Genomic DNA, 18,989 nt, shown 5'->3' on the forward strand with positions numbered 1-18,989 from the left:
CATGTTTGTGAATTGACATTTCATTAAGCATCAAAACACACACAACCTTCTTGCCATCTTTCTTTGGATCATGAACTTTAACTTCAAAGCATTCAAGGCATCCTTAGTGAATCCATTGTCTCCATCCATAGAATTTGACCATGATCAAATTAAATAACTCTGGATAGGGCAGACAATAAATCAATTATCTTTACAGCATTATCATTTTTAAGACTCTGCCTGGTCAATAACATCTTCCAGTCATCTTTACTCCTTGATCTTCCCTGCATGTTGTCAGCAAATAGAACATAACAAGCTCTGCTCCAAATCATGGGTACCGTTGGGGCTGATCATTTCTTTGATACTTACTCACAGAGCAAAATGTGTGCAGGGTCTTTTTGCTTTAGGGAAACTATTTTGCAAATAAATGGGTAAATTTACGATTTCATGCATTAACAAATGACAGAAAAGTATGCAGAATTTTATAAACAAAACAGGAAAACATCAGTATATTTGGCTTTCAAGTCAGTCTTAAAAATACGATCTTTAATATGTATTTTATGGCTTTTCAAGTGCATGTATAATTGCTTTTCAATCGTTGACGGACTAACAAAACAAACAACTACCTCACCTGTGAGAAGCGATATGTTCCTTTTGTGGAAACTACGACATCCAACAATTGAACGATTGAAGTGTTGGCATTATAAAGAAATGCCAAAAGATATCGTCACAGAATATGGAACTAACGATATCCATATTCTGTGATATCGTGTTTGTTTTGAAAAACTCTTTTTATTTACTATAGACACCAGGGGGAGGTCGAGAATATTATTTTTCTGCAAAGCGATCATTTCAGCGGAAATACGTCCGTTGGCCGCCATTTTTTTGGCATCCTCGCCCCAGTAAAGTTAGCCCCTCCAGTTATTATAGAACTCAATGGTCCAGGCCCCTTTGCCCCTCCAGGTCTTATAGAGCTCAATGCTGATGACGCCAAAAAAATGGCGGATTTCGTCCTTTGCCGCTGAGATTTACCGAAATTGACCGCTTTTCCGAAAATTCCATAATTTCCCACTCCCTCCTGAGGAAAGAGTGAGGAAAATGTATGTGTATTTGGGATTCGGCAAGCAATTTTTGATGAAAATCAAGGTAAAACCTTAAATTCATAACAGCGAGTCAACTGTGGTTGTCAGTTATCTGCTCCTACGAGGATGCATTTATAACTATCGACGAAAGAGCTATATGTCGGCTACATGTATGAATGCAGATGTGCGTCGTTTTCTTACCAGCGTCAAACTTGTTTGATCGATTAAACTCTTTAGTCTATACAAAAAGTATATCATAGTTCATCTCCACGGTTCACGAGAGAGAAGTTAGCTTATTTTTATCATTGCTATTTTGCTTCTTTTCATGCAATGGGCAATGGCTTTTCGCCACAATTGTAGGATTTTTACTTGTTTCTTTAAAAGTAAATATTAAATCTCTGGATATTTACGGATTTTCTGTAATTGAGTTTCATATGAAATTTCAAAAGACTCAAGTCTGCATAGGTTTGGTAAATGAAAACAAACAATATTGTATAGAAATTACTTTAAGTAACCTTTTGTGATGTTCTGAAGTGCAACTGCATCAAATACTTGTAAAGTTGTAGCACATTTTGATTTTGTTGTATTGATATATGAATTGGGCAAAATGCAAATAATCATCAAAACACTTATGCTTCCAATGGTGTTTATAATTCATTTGTAGTTTTAATACTTCTACCTTTCTTTTTCACTTTGTTTTGTTTTTCCTATATTTGCAATAAAAGTGCACTATAATTTGAATGATTAACACAGTTTTCACCTCAATAATAAATTTCATAAGCAGTTGGTAGTGCATTTTGTTCTCTGAGTATCCACATCTGGTGTTTTGTTCATACAAGAATGATGAAGTGCAAGTAGATATGTCATAGCAAGGCAATAAAACCAAATGAATTACATACCTATAGTGTACTTTTATGCTAGAAGCTTAAAAGCTTTTAGAAATTAGAAAGTTATTGGATTATATTACCTCTATATCATCAATCTCATGATAAGAAATAAGAAGCAAAAATTTGTAGAAAAGCTTTGAAAAGTGAAAACTTTTCTTTAAAAAGCAGCAATAATGCATATGATAAATCTCCATTCTGTACTCTAATAGATAAATAAGCTCAAATTTTTCTTAAAGAAATATAAGAAATATATAAGAAATATACAGTACAGTAACTTTAAAGGTTTTATCACTGAATCTTTAATGCTTCAGTATAGTGCATTAGATATTAGTAACATTCAAACAACACTGAACTAAAATATTTTGATAAAGATATGACATGATTTAAACATTAAGTTACATAAAACCCAATGGCTTATACAGTTTGATGCTTCACATCTGCATCGAGTCATCATCAATCTCAGTACAAATGTTTACATAGACACAAACTTTATGGCCTTCCATTTTACATGTTTGTGAATTGACATTTCATTAAGCATCAAAACACACACAACCTTCTTGCCATCTTTCTTTGGATCATGAACTTTAACTTCAAAGCATTCAAGACATCCTTATTGAATCCATTGTCTCCATCCATAGAATTTGACCATGATTAAATTAAATTACTCGGAATAGGGCAGACAATAAATCAATTATCTTTACAGCATTATCATTTTTTAAGACTCTGCCTGGTCAATAACATCTTCCAGTCATCTTTACTCCTTGATCTTCCCTGCATGTTGTCAGCACATAGAACATAACAAGCTCTGCTCCAAATCATGGGTACCATTGGGGCTGATCATTTCTTTTTGATACTTACTCACAGAGCAAAATGTGTGCAGGGTCTTTTTTGCTTTAGGGAAACTATTTTGCAAATAAATGGGTAAATTTACGATTTCATTCATTAAAAAATGACAGAAAAGTATGCAGAATTTTATAAACAAAAACAGGAAAACATCAGTATATTTGGCTTTCAAGTCAGTCTTAAAAAATACGATCTTTAATATATATTTTATGGCTCTTCAAGTGCATGTATAATTGCTTTTCAATCGTTGACGGACTAACAAAAAAACAACTACCTCACCTGTGAGAAGCGATATGTTCCTTTTTGTGGAAACTACGACATCCAACAATTGAACGATTGAAGTGTTGGCATTATAAAAGAAATGCCAAAAATGAATCGTCACAGAATATGGAACAAACGATATCCATATTCTGTGATATCGTGTTTGTTTTTGAAAAATTCTTTATAATTTACTATAGACACCAGGGGGGGGTCGAGAATATTATTTTTCTGCAAAGCGATCATTTCAGCGGAAATACGTCCTTTGGCCGCCATTTTTTTGGCGTCCTCGCCCCAGTAAAGTTAGCCGCTCCAGTTATTATAGAACTCAATGGTCTTTCCGTTGACTTTGAAAACCAAATTCCGCCATGTTTTTGACCACGCGGCCGCGTGCTAATAATTTATAGTAATTTGGTTGACGTTTCCCCTCCAGGTCTTATAGAACTCAATGATACGAATGACACCGATACGGATACGGATGAGGGGATAAAACACGGATAACGGATAAAATACGGATGACGGGATAAAACCATTGAACTAAAATACATGGAACGCTTTCTGAAGAATAAAATTGAAGACAAATCTTACATCAGGCACGCGAAATCACACCCAGACACGCGTGTGTAGTGTTCCGAGATTCTGAAAATTGATTGACTTCACAAGCGTTTCTTAGTGTAATCCCACGTGTCTGGGTGTAAAATTTGGCTTCAAGAATTTATTAGACTTTTCTGCTAAACAGATGGAGGTATAAAACACAGATGAGGGGATAAAACACGGATCTCCTTGAAATTTCATTTCCATTCAAGTGGTGATGTTTCGCAAAAACAGCAAAAACATTTTACATCAACATTATGTACACTTGTTTAAATTGATCCAAGTGCCAAATTGTAGGAAAGTAAAACCACAATATCACGCAAAAATGCTTTGCAAAAATTTGTTTTCCGAGTGAATAGTTAGCATATAAGCTCTCTGCCAAAGACATTGTGCAAACATGAGTGTATTTAAAAGTGGCAAATTTTAATGACCCTAATACTGAATTCACGGAATGTTGCTATTTCTATGTATGCACATTATTGATTTTTCTCACGGAGTCAAAATCGGGTGGTAGCAGACACGTTCTCTGTTGTCAATACTAAGATTGCCACCTTTGCTTTATGTTATGATTCGTGTGTTGATGTTATCCATATATTTATATATTGCATTTACTTTAGAGTACTTTATTGTTGAAATCAGGAATAATTCTACTGTAATATCATTATACCAACAAGCAACAGTTTCCCATTCCAAAATTATTTATATACCAAGATGTTTGTTGTTAGATTGAGACACTCAACTATATTAATAACTCCTGTCCTTAAGAAAAGTTTTCTTTGGTATAAATTCCCTTGAGTTATTTGATCTATTTCAACAGTACACTGTAATAGATACAAATACGTATAACTTGATCTAATGTCTTATTTTACAAACTAAATAGATTATTAGTACAATTTACACGCTTTAATTACCACGACTTGAAAGTTAATTTTCTAGAGCTACTATAGTTTATAATCCAATGCACGACAACACTCCTCTTGAAACTCATAATACATTTTATTCCAAAGCCATCATCAGAGAGATTATACATAATATAAACCCTAGGATTTATATTATGTATAGTCTCTTATAATACATCTTGCGAGTGTAAAGTGCTGATATATATTACATCGTATTTTCTACGAGCTAAATATAATAAAATATTTAAATAACTGTTTATCCTGGAAAATATCAGTCTTATATTGCATTTAACTTCAGTAACACTCAAAACTGTCAACAGTATGATCTGTTTGTGTTGACGTATTAAAACAGCAGTTTTATTTTTTTCTTACGTTAACTTTCCCTTCGGCCACTGACAAGAAAGGTATCTCCAAGAAAGGGATATTCGCTCGAAAATTTCAAGTTACATCCACCTTCTCTGTTGACATGCTTTCCGTTGATTATTTTTCAGCAGTATGAGCCGTGACATTTTTATATATAATATTTTCTATTTTCTAGTTTATAAACTAAGAAAAATTAATTGTTTTATGTTGTGGGTTATTTGGCATGTTTGTTGAAGAACAATACCGATTGGTTCATCTTAAGCTGTATTAAATGTTACATGTAGACCGTGTGGTGATTTTCCTGAAGACCTGTATTAAGCAGTCAACCAGTATTAAGCAGTTACACGAGAAATCCACAAAGGCAACCGCTTAAAACAATTTCTACTGTGTTTTTTGATGTATATTTTGTTAGATGCGAACACATAATCTTTCATAATAGTAGAATGACATATTTTAGTATTGACATCAATGATTGACATGCAAATAGCTAGTGTGCTTACGTCTTTTCATCAAGTGCTGTTTGTCAAAAACTGAAGTAGCAAAACAGAATTCTGACAATCACGCCTGGTTCACTGATTTAAACGCGCTTTATAAAAGTTGGTTATTCATTTTTCGTGTGCATTCAAGTTATGCAGTTTGACTAACAGGAATGTCAATTCGGCGGGTGCTTGAAAAGAACTATTAACTTTTTACTTTTACCATTCACAATGGTATGTGCGATCTTTAAACGATTTGCTTAAAAAGCATTAAAAATAGTAAAATGAAAGCGTTTTAAGGTGGTTTAAATAGCGTACCATCTTTTTATTTTGACGAATTGAGAATAAGAAACAAGGATGAAATAGGTCGTGGGGGATTTTTGACAATATTCACGGCAGAGCTGCCGTATAATGATGATAAGTTCGTTGTGAAAAAGTATTTTGATGAAGACATCGACACCGAGCGCAAGTGTACCAAGGAAGTGAAATTACTTAATGGTTTGAAGCATCAAAACATTGTGATTTTAAAGGGCGTGTGTTCGGATTGATATGCCTTACTCGTCGAATACATTTGCTTTGATTTGAAGAAAGAGTGAACTCTTTGCAAGCTTTAATTGTTACGACGATTTGATCACACTGACTGCTCTCAAATCTCCAAAGAAATGTTTCATCATGCGCAACCAAAGATATTGCGTCAGGTTTGCAGTTTCTTCATGAAAACGGTATTGTGCATAGAGACTTGAAACCTGTCAACAACTTGGTGTCCAACCAGCACTACAGTCATTTGAATGATCCCGAGAAAATCGAGGAAGAGAGGAAGGGTGTTCTTATATTTAAGTTAACAGACTTTGGTGAAGCAGGTCGTATGAAATTATTACCAACACAGTAATTTCAACAAGCACAAAAAACGTTAACAGAGGAACACCCGTATTTATGGCGCTGGACTTTTATGTAATAGCTGGCATTTACGCTCGGCATCACTTGAAGACATGAAAAAAGCCGACATTTGGGCATACGGATAGGTTGTTTTTAGTCTAATAAATCCCAGGTTAAAACGTCCATTTGAATTAAATGCAAAATGGTGATTGGCAAAAACTTGTCGAAGTATACGACATTTGTACGTATTCTGTTCTGGGCGTTGGATCGATTCAACAAAGTACATGTACCACGCCAGACGAAGTTAACTTGCCAGAAGAATTCCATCTCCGAGTACGTCAGTCGACATTCATTGAAGAGGTGGATAAATTTGTTGCTGCTGTTGCTCGTATTTCAGTGGACATCTCGGAAATTATGGAAAATGATAAAGTTCTGAAATCGCACAACTGTCAGAAGATATCTTTGAAAGATTTCCACGGGAAATTAACAGTTGTCGGGATGTTTCGAAAAGTTGCGATGTTCTTGAGGCCTATGAAATTCTCAAGATTAATGAGATTTTGCCAAGGTGCTATGAATTTTTGGAGGAACTACCCTTTGCACATGGTGCCTTGACCGAGCAGGGAAAATCCAGTCTCAGAGAGGGTGTCGAAAAAATGAAAAATCCAATAGGCTCCGTTGCACTTTACACGTGTAAGCCAAACACCATTCTTCTCGGTTCAAAACCGGGAAAGTTGTTTGTGGTTGACACGCGTTCTGTGCCGTCTTCAGCTGGTGGTAAAGATACTGCAATTGTAAAGTTTTTAGAAGATGGAGAAAAGCAATCAGGTACTCAATCCGCCGGTTCTTGGCTATGGAAAGAATTGAAAGCGCTGGAATTACAACCTCGTGTGCACAATCACTGGCTATTATGAAAAAATCTAATTTTTCCACCTCAAGGTAGAAAAAACTTTATTCTTAAAATAAGCGTTTTTTTAAAAAAATTTTCTTTTTTAGACAATGAACTAATCACTTCTCTTACACGTAGCTTAAATTTGTGTTAATTAGTTATCCAAATACTGGAACTGATCAATTAGAAGTCGAAATTGATGAGGAGGAAAACGGCAATCACCCACCAGTGAGAACAATTAACCTTTGTCCATTTTAATATAACCCAGTGAATTTTCTTTCTCTACGCTTTTAAATGCAGGTTTTAAAACCGCCATCTGCAGATACAAATGTTACCGCTTATTCACTGGGTGCTACAGCAATAAAGTATCTTCGTGCTTAAAAAATTATGTGATATGCAAAAGTAATCATATAATAGTAAAATTCAGGGCCGTCCTTCGAACGTTATCTGGGGGGGGGGAATTATTCATTCGGTCAGTTTTGCCTGTCTGATTCTTTTGAAAGCCACTCACTGAAGGTATTAAGAAATCATACTTTTAGAAGAAATCAGTTGGGCACATCTGAATATATGAGTAAACACTGCCCCTCCACCCCTCCTTCACAATTGAGGTTTTAGGATCGTCTCCGTTTAAAATTAATGGCAGATCCAGCACCTTTTTTACTAAATTTCTCGTTCTTAATAGCTGTGAAATAATGTCTGTATATCAAAACACAAAAATAAAGAAATCGTTACGAGCTGTTTGATATTGACGTTTTGTAATGCAATTTATTAACATCAATTCGTTTTTGCACATTACTTTTTTACATTCAATTTATAATGGAAAGAAAGGGCGGCATCATAAATGCACGTTCTCATAGCGACTTACCAAGAAATCATGTGCAAGCAAAATATTTACGGCGTTTTAATTCAACTTGAAGAAACTTCAAGAAAATAAATTCGTTGGTCATTCTTCTTGAACAGTGCAAGCGACAACAACTGCAACAAGATAAAGAACTGTTTATCCGTGAAGCTGTGGGTGCCCCTGAACTAAGGTGTATTCTCGGATAGGACTAGCAATTGTTAGATATGGAAATTTTTTGCAATGACCCAGCAAACAGTTCCATATTTGGTGTTGATCCAACCTTCAACCTTGGAAAATTTAATGTTACTTTCACAACATTCTTCAATATAAAAGTGATCTAGTACGTGTTGCTAGTACTCATCCAACTGTAATAGATCCGTTACTTTTAAGTCAGAAGAAGACATTCGATGCATACAACCACTTCTTTACCAAGAATATAAGTTTAAATAAAGAAGCACGAGAGCTACTGACATTTAGAACGGATGGTACAGAGCGTTGAAATATAGCTTTCCTCACGCTTTACATCTTTGTTGCCTCAGTCATTTCATGGACAACTGCAAGCAGCAACTAGCATTGTCGAATGTTCCAGAAAAGAGTGTTGTGTTCCAGAATGTTCTAAATTGTTATTTTGTCTTACTTTTGCCGCTACGATAGGCAGCACACAACTACGGATTTTTCATTATTAATATAAATGGATAAAGAATTTGTCTCGCATTGATCGCTCAATCTCGCACGTCAATCTCGCGCGACGTTCGTGTAACGTTTAGTCTTATCGGTTTATTAATTACCCAAGGTAGGCAACTGAAAAAAACAAATCACTAACCTTTAACATAAACACTCTAAAAACTCATGAAAAAACTATAAACAAACAGCAATAATGAAACAAAAACTACAGCCAATTGAACACGGATGAAATTACTACAATCTTACCAATTTTCAAGATTCAAATCCTTTCTGAAGCATGTGAAGAAACTGCTTTCTGGCAGTTTCATAGCTTTGAATTTCTCTTCACGTAACCTTCCTTCCATTTTAGCGCTTATATTTTGTCCTATTCTATATTTTGTCCTATTCTATATCTTGTCCTATTCTATATTTTGTCGTGCATTTATATAGTAACTAAAGGGAGTGTTCTCCGTCATATCCTGCACGTAATAGTGGGATGACTTAGTTCTTTCTAAGCGCGTTATAGTTCTTTCATGCTTTGTGGTCGGGCTTGTGTGGTTAGCTTGTAGCGAGTTGTTGTGCTTACTCACATCGTATATCCGTTGACGCACAACAACTATGACTAAGTTTGATTCGTCGCTACATTTGCAAGAGAGCGAAAAATATTTCTATTTCATATAGCAAATTAGTCATTGTTATGACTTTCCGCCATGTTTGTCCGAGTTTTTCACTTAGCGAGCACGTATTTTTATTCAAATAAAACCGCCAAAGTGGTCTATTCATCGGAGTACCTCCCTGAAAGAGAAAATAAAGATATTCACAAAGACCTGGTTGAGGCAGTTGACGTATTTGAGCAAAAAGAAAAGAAAATAACCGGCGGCTCGTGGCCACTTTTTAAGTTTTTTATCAAAATTGACGTCATACCCGTGTATCTCTAACTGTATAGACAACGGTTAAATGTTATTTATTTGTTAAATTTCGAAAGAATTCAACTGGATGTATCCAATAATTAACATGAGTTTCTCCTTGGAATATTTCGGGATTTTTATGTAAACCTATTTACAGAAACCATTAGTTTCGGTAAAAAATGATGTTCGAAATAAAGTAGCATGTATGTATATTTTTCACAAAGCCAACATGTGATGGATATAGTTTAATTTATCTTTTAAAACCAAATCTCGCGTAAGTTCGTACTAAGAATTGTATTTTTTTCTAAATTTGTACGTTGAACTAATAATAATGGTTTTGGGTAAAAATAAATTTCCAAAACTGGTGTTTGTTTAAAATTTTATTTGCTTTTTTATATTTTATGAAGTTCGTAAGTATCTCGCACATAATAGTTGTTACTTTGGAACAACAACGTTTTAGTTTTTGAGTTTAATTTTTTCTCATGTAAAACAAATAACTCTAGCAAGTTGCCTTCTAGCTATGGTTGGCTATGACTTCCTTTACAAAAATTTAACTGTGGAAAAGTTGTGTATACTTGATGTTAAGTTTCATTTGAAAAGTTTCGTTTGCCAAATAAAAACAAAAAGGATTTGTGTTTTGTTTTCGGAGCTTCTTAGTTCGTACAAGTTATTTTTTCGTTTGCTTCTATTGACCTTGTGTTTACATTGCGTGGAAAGACTGGGCACTACTGCCATCAAAACATCGACTGACAAAGCCTTCCATCTATTTATAGTTCAATGGTATTAATTGATATATTGTATATATAACCATTAATACAAAGTTTGCGGCGCACGGTCTGTTACAAGGAAGTGGGCGAGTTATCGTTTGTTTATACAATTTACCTCGCTAAGTGATTTATTGGGCCGCCTATGACTTTAGTTGCCTACCTTGGGTAATTAATAAACCGATAAGACATGCGAGATGACATGCGAGATTGAGCGATCAATGCGAGACAAATTCTTTATTCGTTTATATTAATAATATAAAACCCGTAGTTGTGGGCTGCCTATGCCGATACCTCAATCAATGTGTGCATTTTTCACAGCAGTCTCATTTCGCTATAGACAACGTTTGTTATGCTAATTTAGCAATGCAAATATGCCAGCACTTTTCAAAAGAAATCCGTGCATGTGTACAAACCATGTGTACAAAACTGTTGTCGGTTTACATTTTTGTGATGCAACTGCGAGTCAAGATCTTTTCAATGTGACATATAACTATTTCTTCGCGCTCATTCACTCGTACTTTGTAAGTATTTCAAGTTCGAACTGTAAAGGTAGGGCATGATGATTATATTGAATGCTCTTGTTTTCATCTCTTAAGTTTAATGAAAAGTGAGAATTACTCGTTATAGACAATTTCACACAGCCCCTCTTCGTTTTCCTCACAGTTATCATCAATTAATCTGAAATTCTTATTTTGCACTGTGACGTGCGATAAAATCGGGCATGCTTACCATAAATCAAATCTCGCGATTTGCTTTTAGTGATGTGACAACTTGTGTAACTAAAGGTTCATTGCTATCATCAAAATTTTTCTACAACTAGAACAAAAAATTCTTAGAAGCTGTTGTAATCCATGTTTTCACTAAGAAACTGTATGACAAGAAAATTTTGGATCCATATTTATGGGGCGGAGGTAAAAAAGCTTAGCAAATAATAAATATCTTACAGGCAACCTCTTAAAAGTAGGATGAATACATTTATAAAGTTTCTTCAAGTATCATATTTTTCCAAAACTTTGTCATGTTTTATGTGAATGCCTGTCAAAAACAGTCAAATATAGATAATTTGCGTATCAAACAGTAGCGTGGAACGTTTTTAAAACTATGGTGAATCATATCTTCCACCATGGGATTTTATACTCTGAGCGAGTAAAATTTACAAATAATCAAATTTAAAGCCTGTATAGTTGGAAACGATAGCTTTATAGCTTTTGTAATGAAAACACTCCACACGCTACTTTTATTGTGTTTTGATTTCATCATATTACATTTCACGATAATGTATTACAACATAATGTATTTTTATCATAATATAGTAGCAGAAGTCGAATTTACGGAAATGCCGTTTTTTACAATAGATTATGTAATTATTAATGTTTTTACAAAAATGGATTTTCGAGATCTTTTCTCTTGTGCATGCGAAACTTTTTCATGACAACTGCAGTAATTTTAGAGATAATAGCTCCACAATTAGACTCGACTGTGTCTTCTTCATCTAACACACAAAAATTGAAAATTTTCAAAACCGGACTTTTGCTAGTGTCAAAATTGTGGAAAGTATTATTTATTGATATAACGCCATACTTAGAGCACACCAGGAAATTTGGGAATTATCTGAAAATAAAAAGATGTCGTAATTACAAATGTCGGGAATTAATTGATTTCACAAAATTTTTAAATAATTAATATAATAACATCACCAAAAAAATTTGAAAGATTGCTGTTATTGAAGAAGCATTATACAATAAATTAATTCAAGCAACTTTTTTTGTCTATAGGAGGACAATCGCACGGAAGTGACGTTTCAGAAAATTTTTTGTTTGTACATCACTAACAAAAGGCGAATTTGTTTGAATAGTTCTCTGAATTTATCGAGGAATGGGCAAATGAAGACGAAAAAAACCTAAATGAAGCAGTTGACGAATTTTAAGCAAAAAAAAACGAAAAAAGTCATCCAACGTTACTTTGTACTTCGTTGACGCACTCTTCATATTTTAAAAATTTTTGACTTTAATTTTTCAAGTGTTTTGGGACAAAGAAAACAAACAGTGTACCTGTTTCATTTGGAAATTTTTTTGATTTTACTGTACATAAAATGTAACATCTAACCGCTCTTTGTTCAGTTATTAGATACACTGTATGACGTCATTTGTGATAAGAACAAAAAAAATTGATTTGTTAATCACAGCTGCATGGTCACACGAAATTACTGGATTTTCTCATTGTATCTAATACATTGTGACCTCTTTCAAATCTTTTTTTCCTCAAAATGTTTTGTACCTGTGTACTAATACTACCTCACTATCACACGTACCTTTACACAAACAAGACAGATCTTTTTTGGCTTAAGAATATAAGGTTTTTTGAAAAAATTGGTAAAACTGAAACAAATTTCAGTGTGTAATAGATAAATAAGATCCTGCATTAGTTTTAGCAGATTTTGGTAGTGATTATTCAACATCATAACCTTAACATGAAAAAAACCACATTAGTTTTCTTTTAGCTAAGAATCAGTTGCGTAGCTGCTATGCTTATAAGTTACAATGATGCAAAACAGCTGACCAAAATTTTTCTTTTTTGATAGATTAACATGAGATCAAAGCGTCTTATTTTCATCTTTGTTGCTATTTTTTTTCTGTTTGCCATGTTTGGGGAGCTGCGACATTTTCGTAAAAGCTTCAAAATCGATAACACTGGCCATCTGATCAGAAGCATATTCAACACAACACGAGAAAGTAAAGAATTAAAAATTGAAACAACTGAAGTAATATTACAAAATCCCAAGATAGTTTTGTTGTTTTGGTCTACCATATTTGGCACACCAGCAAAAAAGGACGAAGGTGTTTGGGAAAAAGGAAAAGAAAAAGGACAATGCCCGATCGCGTGTGAAGTTACAATTAATCGTTCGCGTATTAATGAAGCTGAAGGCTTTATTGTTCATGCTTGGGATTCGCATCCTTTACCTCCAATAAAGAACAAGCCTTGGCTTCTCTGGACTCAAGAAAACCCAGTTTTTGTGCCAGTTTTATCAAACCCAGAGTACATGTCGCAGTTTCAACTATTTTCAAGCTATCGATTGGACTCGGATATTCCCTGTCCCCTGTTTACAAAGCCAAGTCTTGATCCACCAATAGAATTTGAAAAAAAGTATGGTGGAGTTATGGCTGCTTTTTCAAACTGCGAACCAGTTAGAACTGCCTACTTGAAAGAACTTATGAAGTATATACACGTGGACTCTTACGGGGGCTGCGTTCACAATAAAGACGGTTTACCATTTCGCTACCAAGGTAATTTTAAGAAAAAAAAGGAAGAGCTAGAGAAGTTTTATAAATTTGTGATAGTATTTTTCAACGAGGATTGCGATTATTTTGTTGATGATCAAATTCTTCACGCTTTAAATGCTGGTGCTGTTCCAGTTGTTATGAGTACAGATAAAATTTACGAGTTTTTGCCTGGAAATTTAGAAAAAGCTATAATAAATGTACGAGACTTTGAATCTCCCGAAGATTTGGCCAACTCGTTAAAGTTTTTAATGAATGACAAAAAGGAATACGAAAAATTTCTTGAGTGGAAGTTCAAAGGTCTTGGTTCAATTGATGAGACAGCTATTGGGAAATACTGGAATGATAAATTTGGACTTTGGTGTAACGTGTGCTTGGCAATTTCTGAAGGAAGAGTACATAAGGATGGACTTATGGTTGACAATTGCAAACCACGAGATTTCAGAGATTGGGGGATAATGCCATAACCGCATTTGAAGAAAAATAAAAATCAATTCTTTGTACTAAAAGATCAAAAGGGGCGGCAATTTAATGCTGAACAACTCTACTGTAGGTTTACAAACAATATTTTGTTGTAATATATTAGAGCTCTTCGGGTGAAAGATTTTCTGATCAACATACCATACAAGCTCATATCAGCTTGTCAAACACAAATTACATTAATAAAATAAATCTTTACAAACTTTTGGAAGAGTAAAAAATGCAGAAATTAAACCTTTGTAAGCACAAGATTTTATTAGTAACTATTTTGTCGTATGTTTATCAGGCCCTGACGTTTCAGTATATTTTGCTAATTGCACGCATAAAAGCAGGCCTTTTTCATCCTAAAAAACGAAAACTGAATTTTTCACAAACATAGACGTTAATTCTAGCATTGTAGTACATGCATCAAAAATAGGTACACATAAGTGTACATGTGGGTAGCCATGCATTTAGAAGCTCAAATGATGTATATTTAAGGTACATTGAGAATGTAGAAGACATCTATAATAAAACCTTATAAAAACATATCAATAACGAAATCCCCAAATTCCAATCAACAAAAAAAGTTCGATCAGTCTCATCCTTTCTTTGTAATACATTTCAGTTGTACGCTATCAATAAGTCACGTCTTTGTGCTGGCGGGTGCTTCTGTTTAAATTGCGCTAAGTGCCCAAACACAAAATAATAGTAACAAACTCAAGAAATCTCACAAATTTCATGTCGTTTCCACTTCAAATAAAACACTTTTTGGATAAATCTAATAATTTAAATTTTAAAGATTTGACGAGAGTATGTTAAAGTGCTTATATTACGAATTTTAGCCCCCCTTTTTTATGAGCTTAATTGAAAGACCTTGTTTCAGTGATTTTAAATCTGCAATTATAATTGAAATTGGATTGGTGAAAGTGATTTTACGGACGTTCAAAGTCACGATTTTCAGCATTTTTTTTGCAAACTTTTTGATCGGTATGCTAATGACTTGTGACGTAGAAAGTCGAACACATATATCAACATAGCGTATTCTACTAGTAATCTTAATAAGAAACGCGGAGGAAAACGCTGTGTTGCTGGCGGACCTAATCAAATTAGTTGCGCCAATGATTCAAAAACCGAAGGAATGTCGATGCATCTGTTTCCTAAAAAAGAAACAGAGCCGCAAAGACATAGAAAATGGGTAAATTTTGTGCGTAAACATAGACCGGGTTTTGAGGCTTCCTCTACCTCGTGTCTGTGTTCTGCGCATTTTGAAGATTCTTGTTTTGACCTTAATTTGAGCGTGCAAGTCAAGCTCAAAAGAAGGTTGAAGAAAGATGCTATCCCAACCATTGACGTGGCTGGGATTCCTGAACCATTACAGGACGAAATAACCGATCGAAAGCGAAGACAAGTAAGTTTACGCTTGTTTATGTAAATTTTTCTTTTGTCATATGTAAATTCGATATAAATTTTGTAGATTATTCGACATACTCTCCATAAGCCATCGCTGAAGGAAACATGTTTTCTCTATGAGGAAGTACCATCTACTAGTGATGGAGCTGAGCATGTTGAAGTATGCACTGGGGAAGCAAACAATTCGCCATTTGAAGAAGAACTATATGCAGTTGGTGAAGATATTTGTGAATCCCAGTCTCCATGTAAATCGTGCCATCGTCTTAAGAAAAAACTTACATCTTTACAAAAGAGTTTAAGCTGGTATAAAAAGACAAAAGCGTCTTTGTAGAAAAAGGCCCAGAAGTTGCAAAATGAATATCGAAGCGAAATCAGGGAAAATCGTAATACATCCGTGGTGACCAGCATTAATATAGACGATGAAATGCAGGGAGTGCTGAAGAGCTTTTCGAATCATACATGGACTTCTCCTCTTGAAGAGTCTAGTCAGAGTGAAGATTTAGATGAAGATACCACAAGTAATACAGTCAGGTATTTTATCTTATAAAGAATTAGATCTCTTTAGTATTTCATAATAATGAATTTTCTTAATCGTGTTACAGAATTGATGAAGGAGCAAGCTCGCATGAACAACCTATGTTCATGGTATTTGAAAAATTTTGCTTTAACTGCAAGGCTGAAAATCCAAAAGTACACATTAAAAACATTGGTTCGATGGCCATTGTAGAGCAAAATTGTGGTAAATGCGTTGAAAAGAACTTTATGTGGTAAACACAAGCAGGTAAAGGCCAAGTATTTTCCCATCCCATAGACCCGCAAAACCATTGCATCAACCATCTGTATGCCACAGCTCTCAAGTACCTGAGGTAAATAAAAAGGTTGGACTAATTATTGTTGATGAAACAATGTTGATGATAACATTGTTTCTCATACAATTTACAATCTTACATATTTAATGATTGTGATACTTGGCGGCGATAAGCACGTCCATTCCTATCTCTCAATAGTGGCCCGACGTTTTCAAGGACAGCCTCATGAACTAAAGGCCCAAATTTGGCATGCCGTGTTATGCATGATATTTTCTCAATGCTGCCATCGAATGTCATTTTCAGCAAAGCTGGTCCTATCTCCTTACAGCATCTGTACTCTAATGCGCCTTCTAACAAATCGCTATGACAGCATTGACAATTACACCTGAAACGTGGGAGCATTGTGGTTTATAAAGTAACTTTATGTATATTACAAACAGGAGAAAACAACAACTTACCATTCACCGAGTGGAATTACGCCATTACTTCGTTGTTCTAATGTCGCAGGGAGAATTCCATCGGGATCATCTGGAGTATGCACTTCATCACCATCTCCTGCGAGCGGTTCATCGTCATATGCGAAGTCATTTAAATGCTCGACATAACCCACGGATTCCGAGCTCGAATCAGATACGCATTCAGACATCGAATTCAAATTATCTGAGCACTGATTTGAGGCCATACTTTCCGGAAAACTTGTTTTTTAATATTTTATTGAAAATACTTTCATTATTTGTTTTTAAGACAAGAAAAACGACAACAAAATCACCTCCTATAATATAATATTATATTGACGGAAATAGACGTGTTCAACTATCTACGCCACAAGTATCAATATGGCGTCGTAAAAAATTCGCAAATAGTACCCGACTTTGGAGGCAAAATTAAGGAACTTATATTTATCTGTTTAAGTCCAGCGACATGTCATAGTTCTTCAAATAATCCAAATTTTCAATTAAGCTCAAAAAAAAAGGGGAGCTAAAATTTGTAATATAAGCACTTTAAGTCATTCACTCAGCTGATTAATTGAACGCAGAATTACTTCCGTTTACACAGGACTGTTTTTGGACCAACGGGTTGTGTAGTTTTGTTCAATTCAAATTGCCAATGAACGCAATTGATATTGAATTCTTTGACACTTTCACGTATTAATAAAAACTCAGATGAAAAATGCATTTCTGCTGAATTAGATTTTTCTCTGGTCAAAATTACATAATATACATGAAGAATGTTGCATATCAACCATATGTGTATCAAGACAAAACATTAAGTAAGCATGGGAACATAATCGTTGAAAAGAAAGTCTGTTAATGTTTTAGAAGTCCTTACAATAAAAATCATACATCGTATAGGCACTTTGAGACGAAAATTTCCTGCTATTTCAAAAGTGGAGCGATTTAAAAACAGTTAAGACAATATCCAATAACACAGATAACACACATAATGTCCAACCAGGTGTTTATCGACAAAAGGGTATTTGATGGAGTCGATCAATAAATTCTGTTGAGAAAAGAGATAGGATGAACATGTCGTGTAGAATATTTGTTATAGAATTTTGGTAGTAGTTGGTACTTGGCTTATCCAAATTTCTCCGCGTTAAATCGTGTAGCAACAATCTTGATGCTAAACATGATTTCATGTCCATCGTAAACACAAAAAGAAATATTTTAGATCCCATTAATTGAAAATCAAGTGTTGATATATGAACGGCAACTACTCCAACATTCTCGCCACATCTTTAAAGCCATGCCATGTAAACAAAACTTTCTACTTAACAATAGTGGGAACCTTTAGCATACAGCAGAACTCATTTAATGTTCAAATTTTTTTAAAATTTTATTAATTTGAAAAATCTACCAGTTAACATCACAGAATTTATGAAAATTTATCTTTTTTCTATAAACGTGCACTTGCGACTATTGGCAACATTAAATAAATGTAATGTTCAAAAAATACAAAACATACAAGCTCATACATACGTGCACGTATACATTTCAACAGAGAAAAATTCATATCCATGGCCTTACTGTTCAAAATGAATAAATTATACCTTAAAAATTGCTTTATTGAAAGAAAAACAGTTTTGCTTGCATTGTTTGACGCAATTTTCGTAAATTTAATCGCTAATAAGACCATGAAAATGCAATATTTTTGTAACAAACTATACGACATTTCGTCTTTAAATAATCCAAAATCACAGATATGTGAAGCATTCAATGGTTACATGTTCACAAGAAAAGCAATTTCATTTTTCCAATCGTTTCGTAAAGTTTTCAGGGAAAACACCCTTCTCACCAGTACTTTCCAATCTTCCAAGCAACCATCCATCATCCTAGACAATAAAAAAAACATGCATCTATCACAAGAATTGTGAATAATGCAAAATTTAATTGAGATGTATTTTTGGTTTTTGCAAAATATTGTATTTAGAGTAAAAACTTTATCTATACAAGAATGTCGAGGGGAATATATTAGTAAAAATGATATTGTTCTTCATCTTTTGATGGCTTTTTAAGAAGCTTTTCGAAACAAGAATAAAAGCAAGATGAACATTAACATTGACAACAAATAAGAAATTGTGGTTGAAACCCTTGAAGCCATAATTACACCAACATCATTATGCAGAATCAAATGTGCAATCCATCCATATTACAAGACACGAGTAATCATTAAAGGGGAACTCCACCCAAAAATAATGTTGGTCTTAA

The 18,989-nt window shown here is 34.2% G+C and overlaps 1 protein-coding gene and 2 long non-coding RNA genes across 5 annotated transcripts; 2 read left to right on the forward strand and 1 right to left on the reverse strand.

Annotated features, from left to right (window-relative positions):
- Positions 1 to 6,763: 6,763 nt before the first annotated feature.
- On the forward strand, positions 6,764 to 14,331 carry LOC124456290 (alpha-(1,3)-fucosyltransferase 11-like). Of its 3 annotated transcripts, XM_047006769.1 has the most exons (3): positions 6,764 to 7,193; positions 7,302 to 7,371; positions 12,904 to 14,331. In XM_047006769.1, exons 1-3 carry the CDS (start codon positions 7,108 to 7,110, stop codon positions 14,065 to 14,067), a joined length of 1,320 nt encoding a protein of 439 aa, XP_046862725.1. In that variant the 5' UTR covers positions 6,764 to 7,107; the 3' UTR covers positions 14,068 to 14,331. The 3 variants fall into 3 exon arrangements, with proteins under 3 accessions (XP_046862725.1, XP_046862727.1, XP_046862726.1); XM_047006771.1 differs by lacking the exons at positions 6,764 to 7,193; positions 7,302 to 7,371 and adding an exon at positions 10,726 to 10,843; XM_047006770.1 differs by lacking the exons at positions 6,764 to 7,193; positions 7,302 to 7,371 and adding an exon at positions 11,149 to 11,233.
- Positions 7,882 to 9,368, reverse strand: LOC124456291. The gene is made up of 2 exons (XR_006952202.1): positions 8,915 to 9,368; positions 7,882 to 8,785 (listed from the first exon to the last, which is right to left on the reverse strand). It is a non-coding gene; the product is annotated as an uncharacterized LOC124456291 (long non-coding RNA).
- A 1,616-nt stretch (positions 14,332 to 15,947) lies between the features above and the next one.
- On the forward strand, positions 15,948 to 16,201 carry LOC124456300. Its single transcript, XR_006952207.1, has 2 exons — positions 15,948 to 16,003; positions 16,075 to 16,201. It is a non-coding gene; the product is annotated as an uncharacterized LOC124456300 (long non-coding RNA).
- The last annotated feature ends 2,788 nt before the right edge of the window (positions 16,202 to 18,989 follow it).

Source organism: Xenia sp. Carnegie-2017, unplaced genomic scaffold (assembly GCF_021976095.1).
Source record: "Xenia sp. Carnegie-2017 unplaced genomic scaffold, XeniaSp_v1 HiC_scaffold_45, whole genome shotgun sequence".
NCBI lineage: Eukaryota > Metazoa > Cnidaria > Anthozoa > Malacalcyonacea > Xeniidae > Xenia > Xenia sp. Carnegie-2017.

Coding starts and splice junctions, on each gene's coding strand:
- LOC124456290 (XM_047006769.1), top strand. CDS start 7,108: ATGGAAAGAATTGAAAGCGCTGGAATTACAACCTCGTGTGCACAATCA. Junction 7,194..7,301: donor TCTAATTTTTCCACCTCAAG/GTAGAAAAAACT, acceptor TGTGTTAATTAG/TTATCCAAATACTGGAACTG. Junction 7,372..12,903: donor AAAACGGCAATCACCCACCA/GTGAGAACAATT, acceptor CTTTTTTGATAG/ATTAACATGAGATCAAAGCG.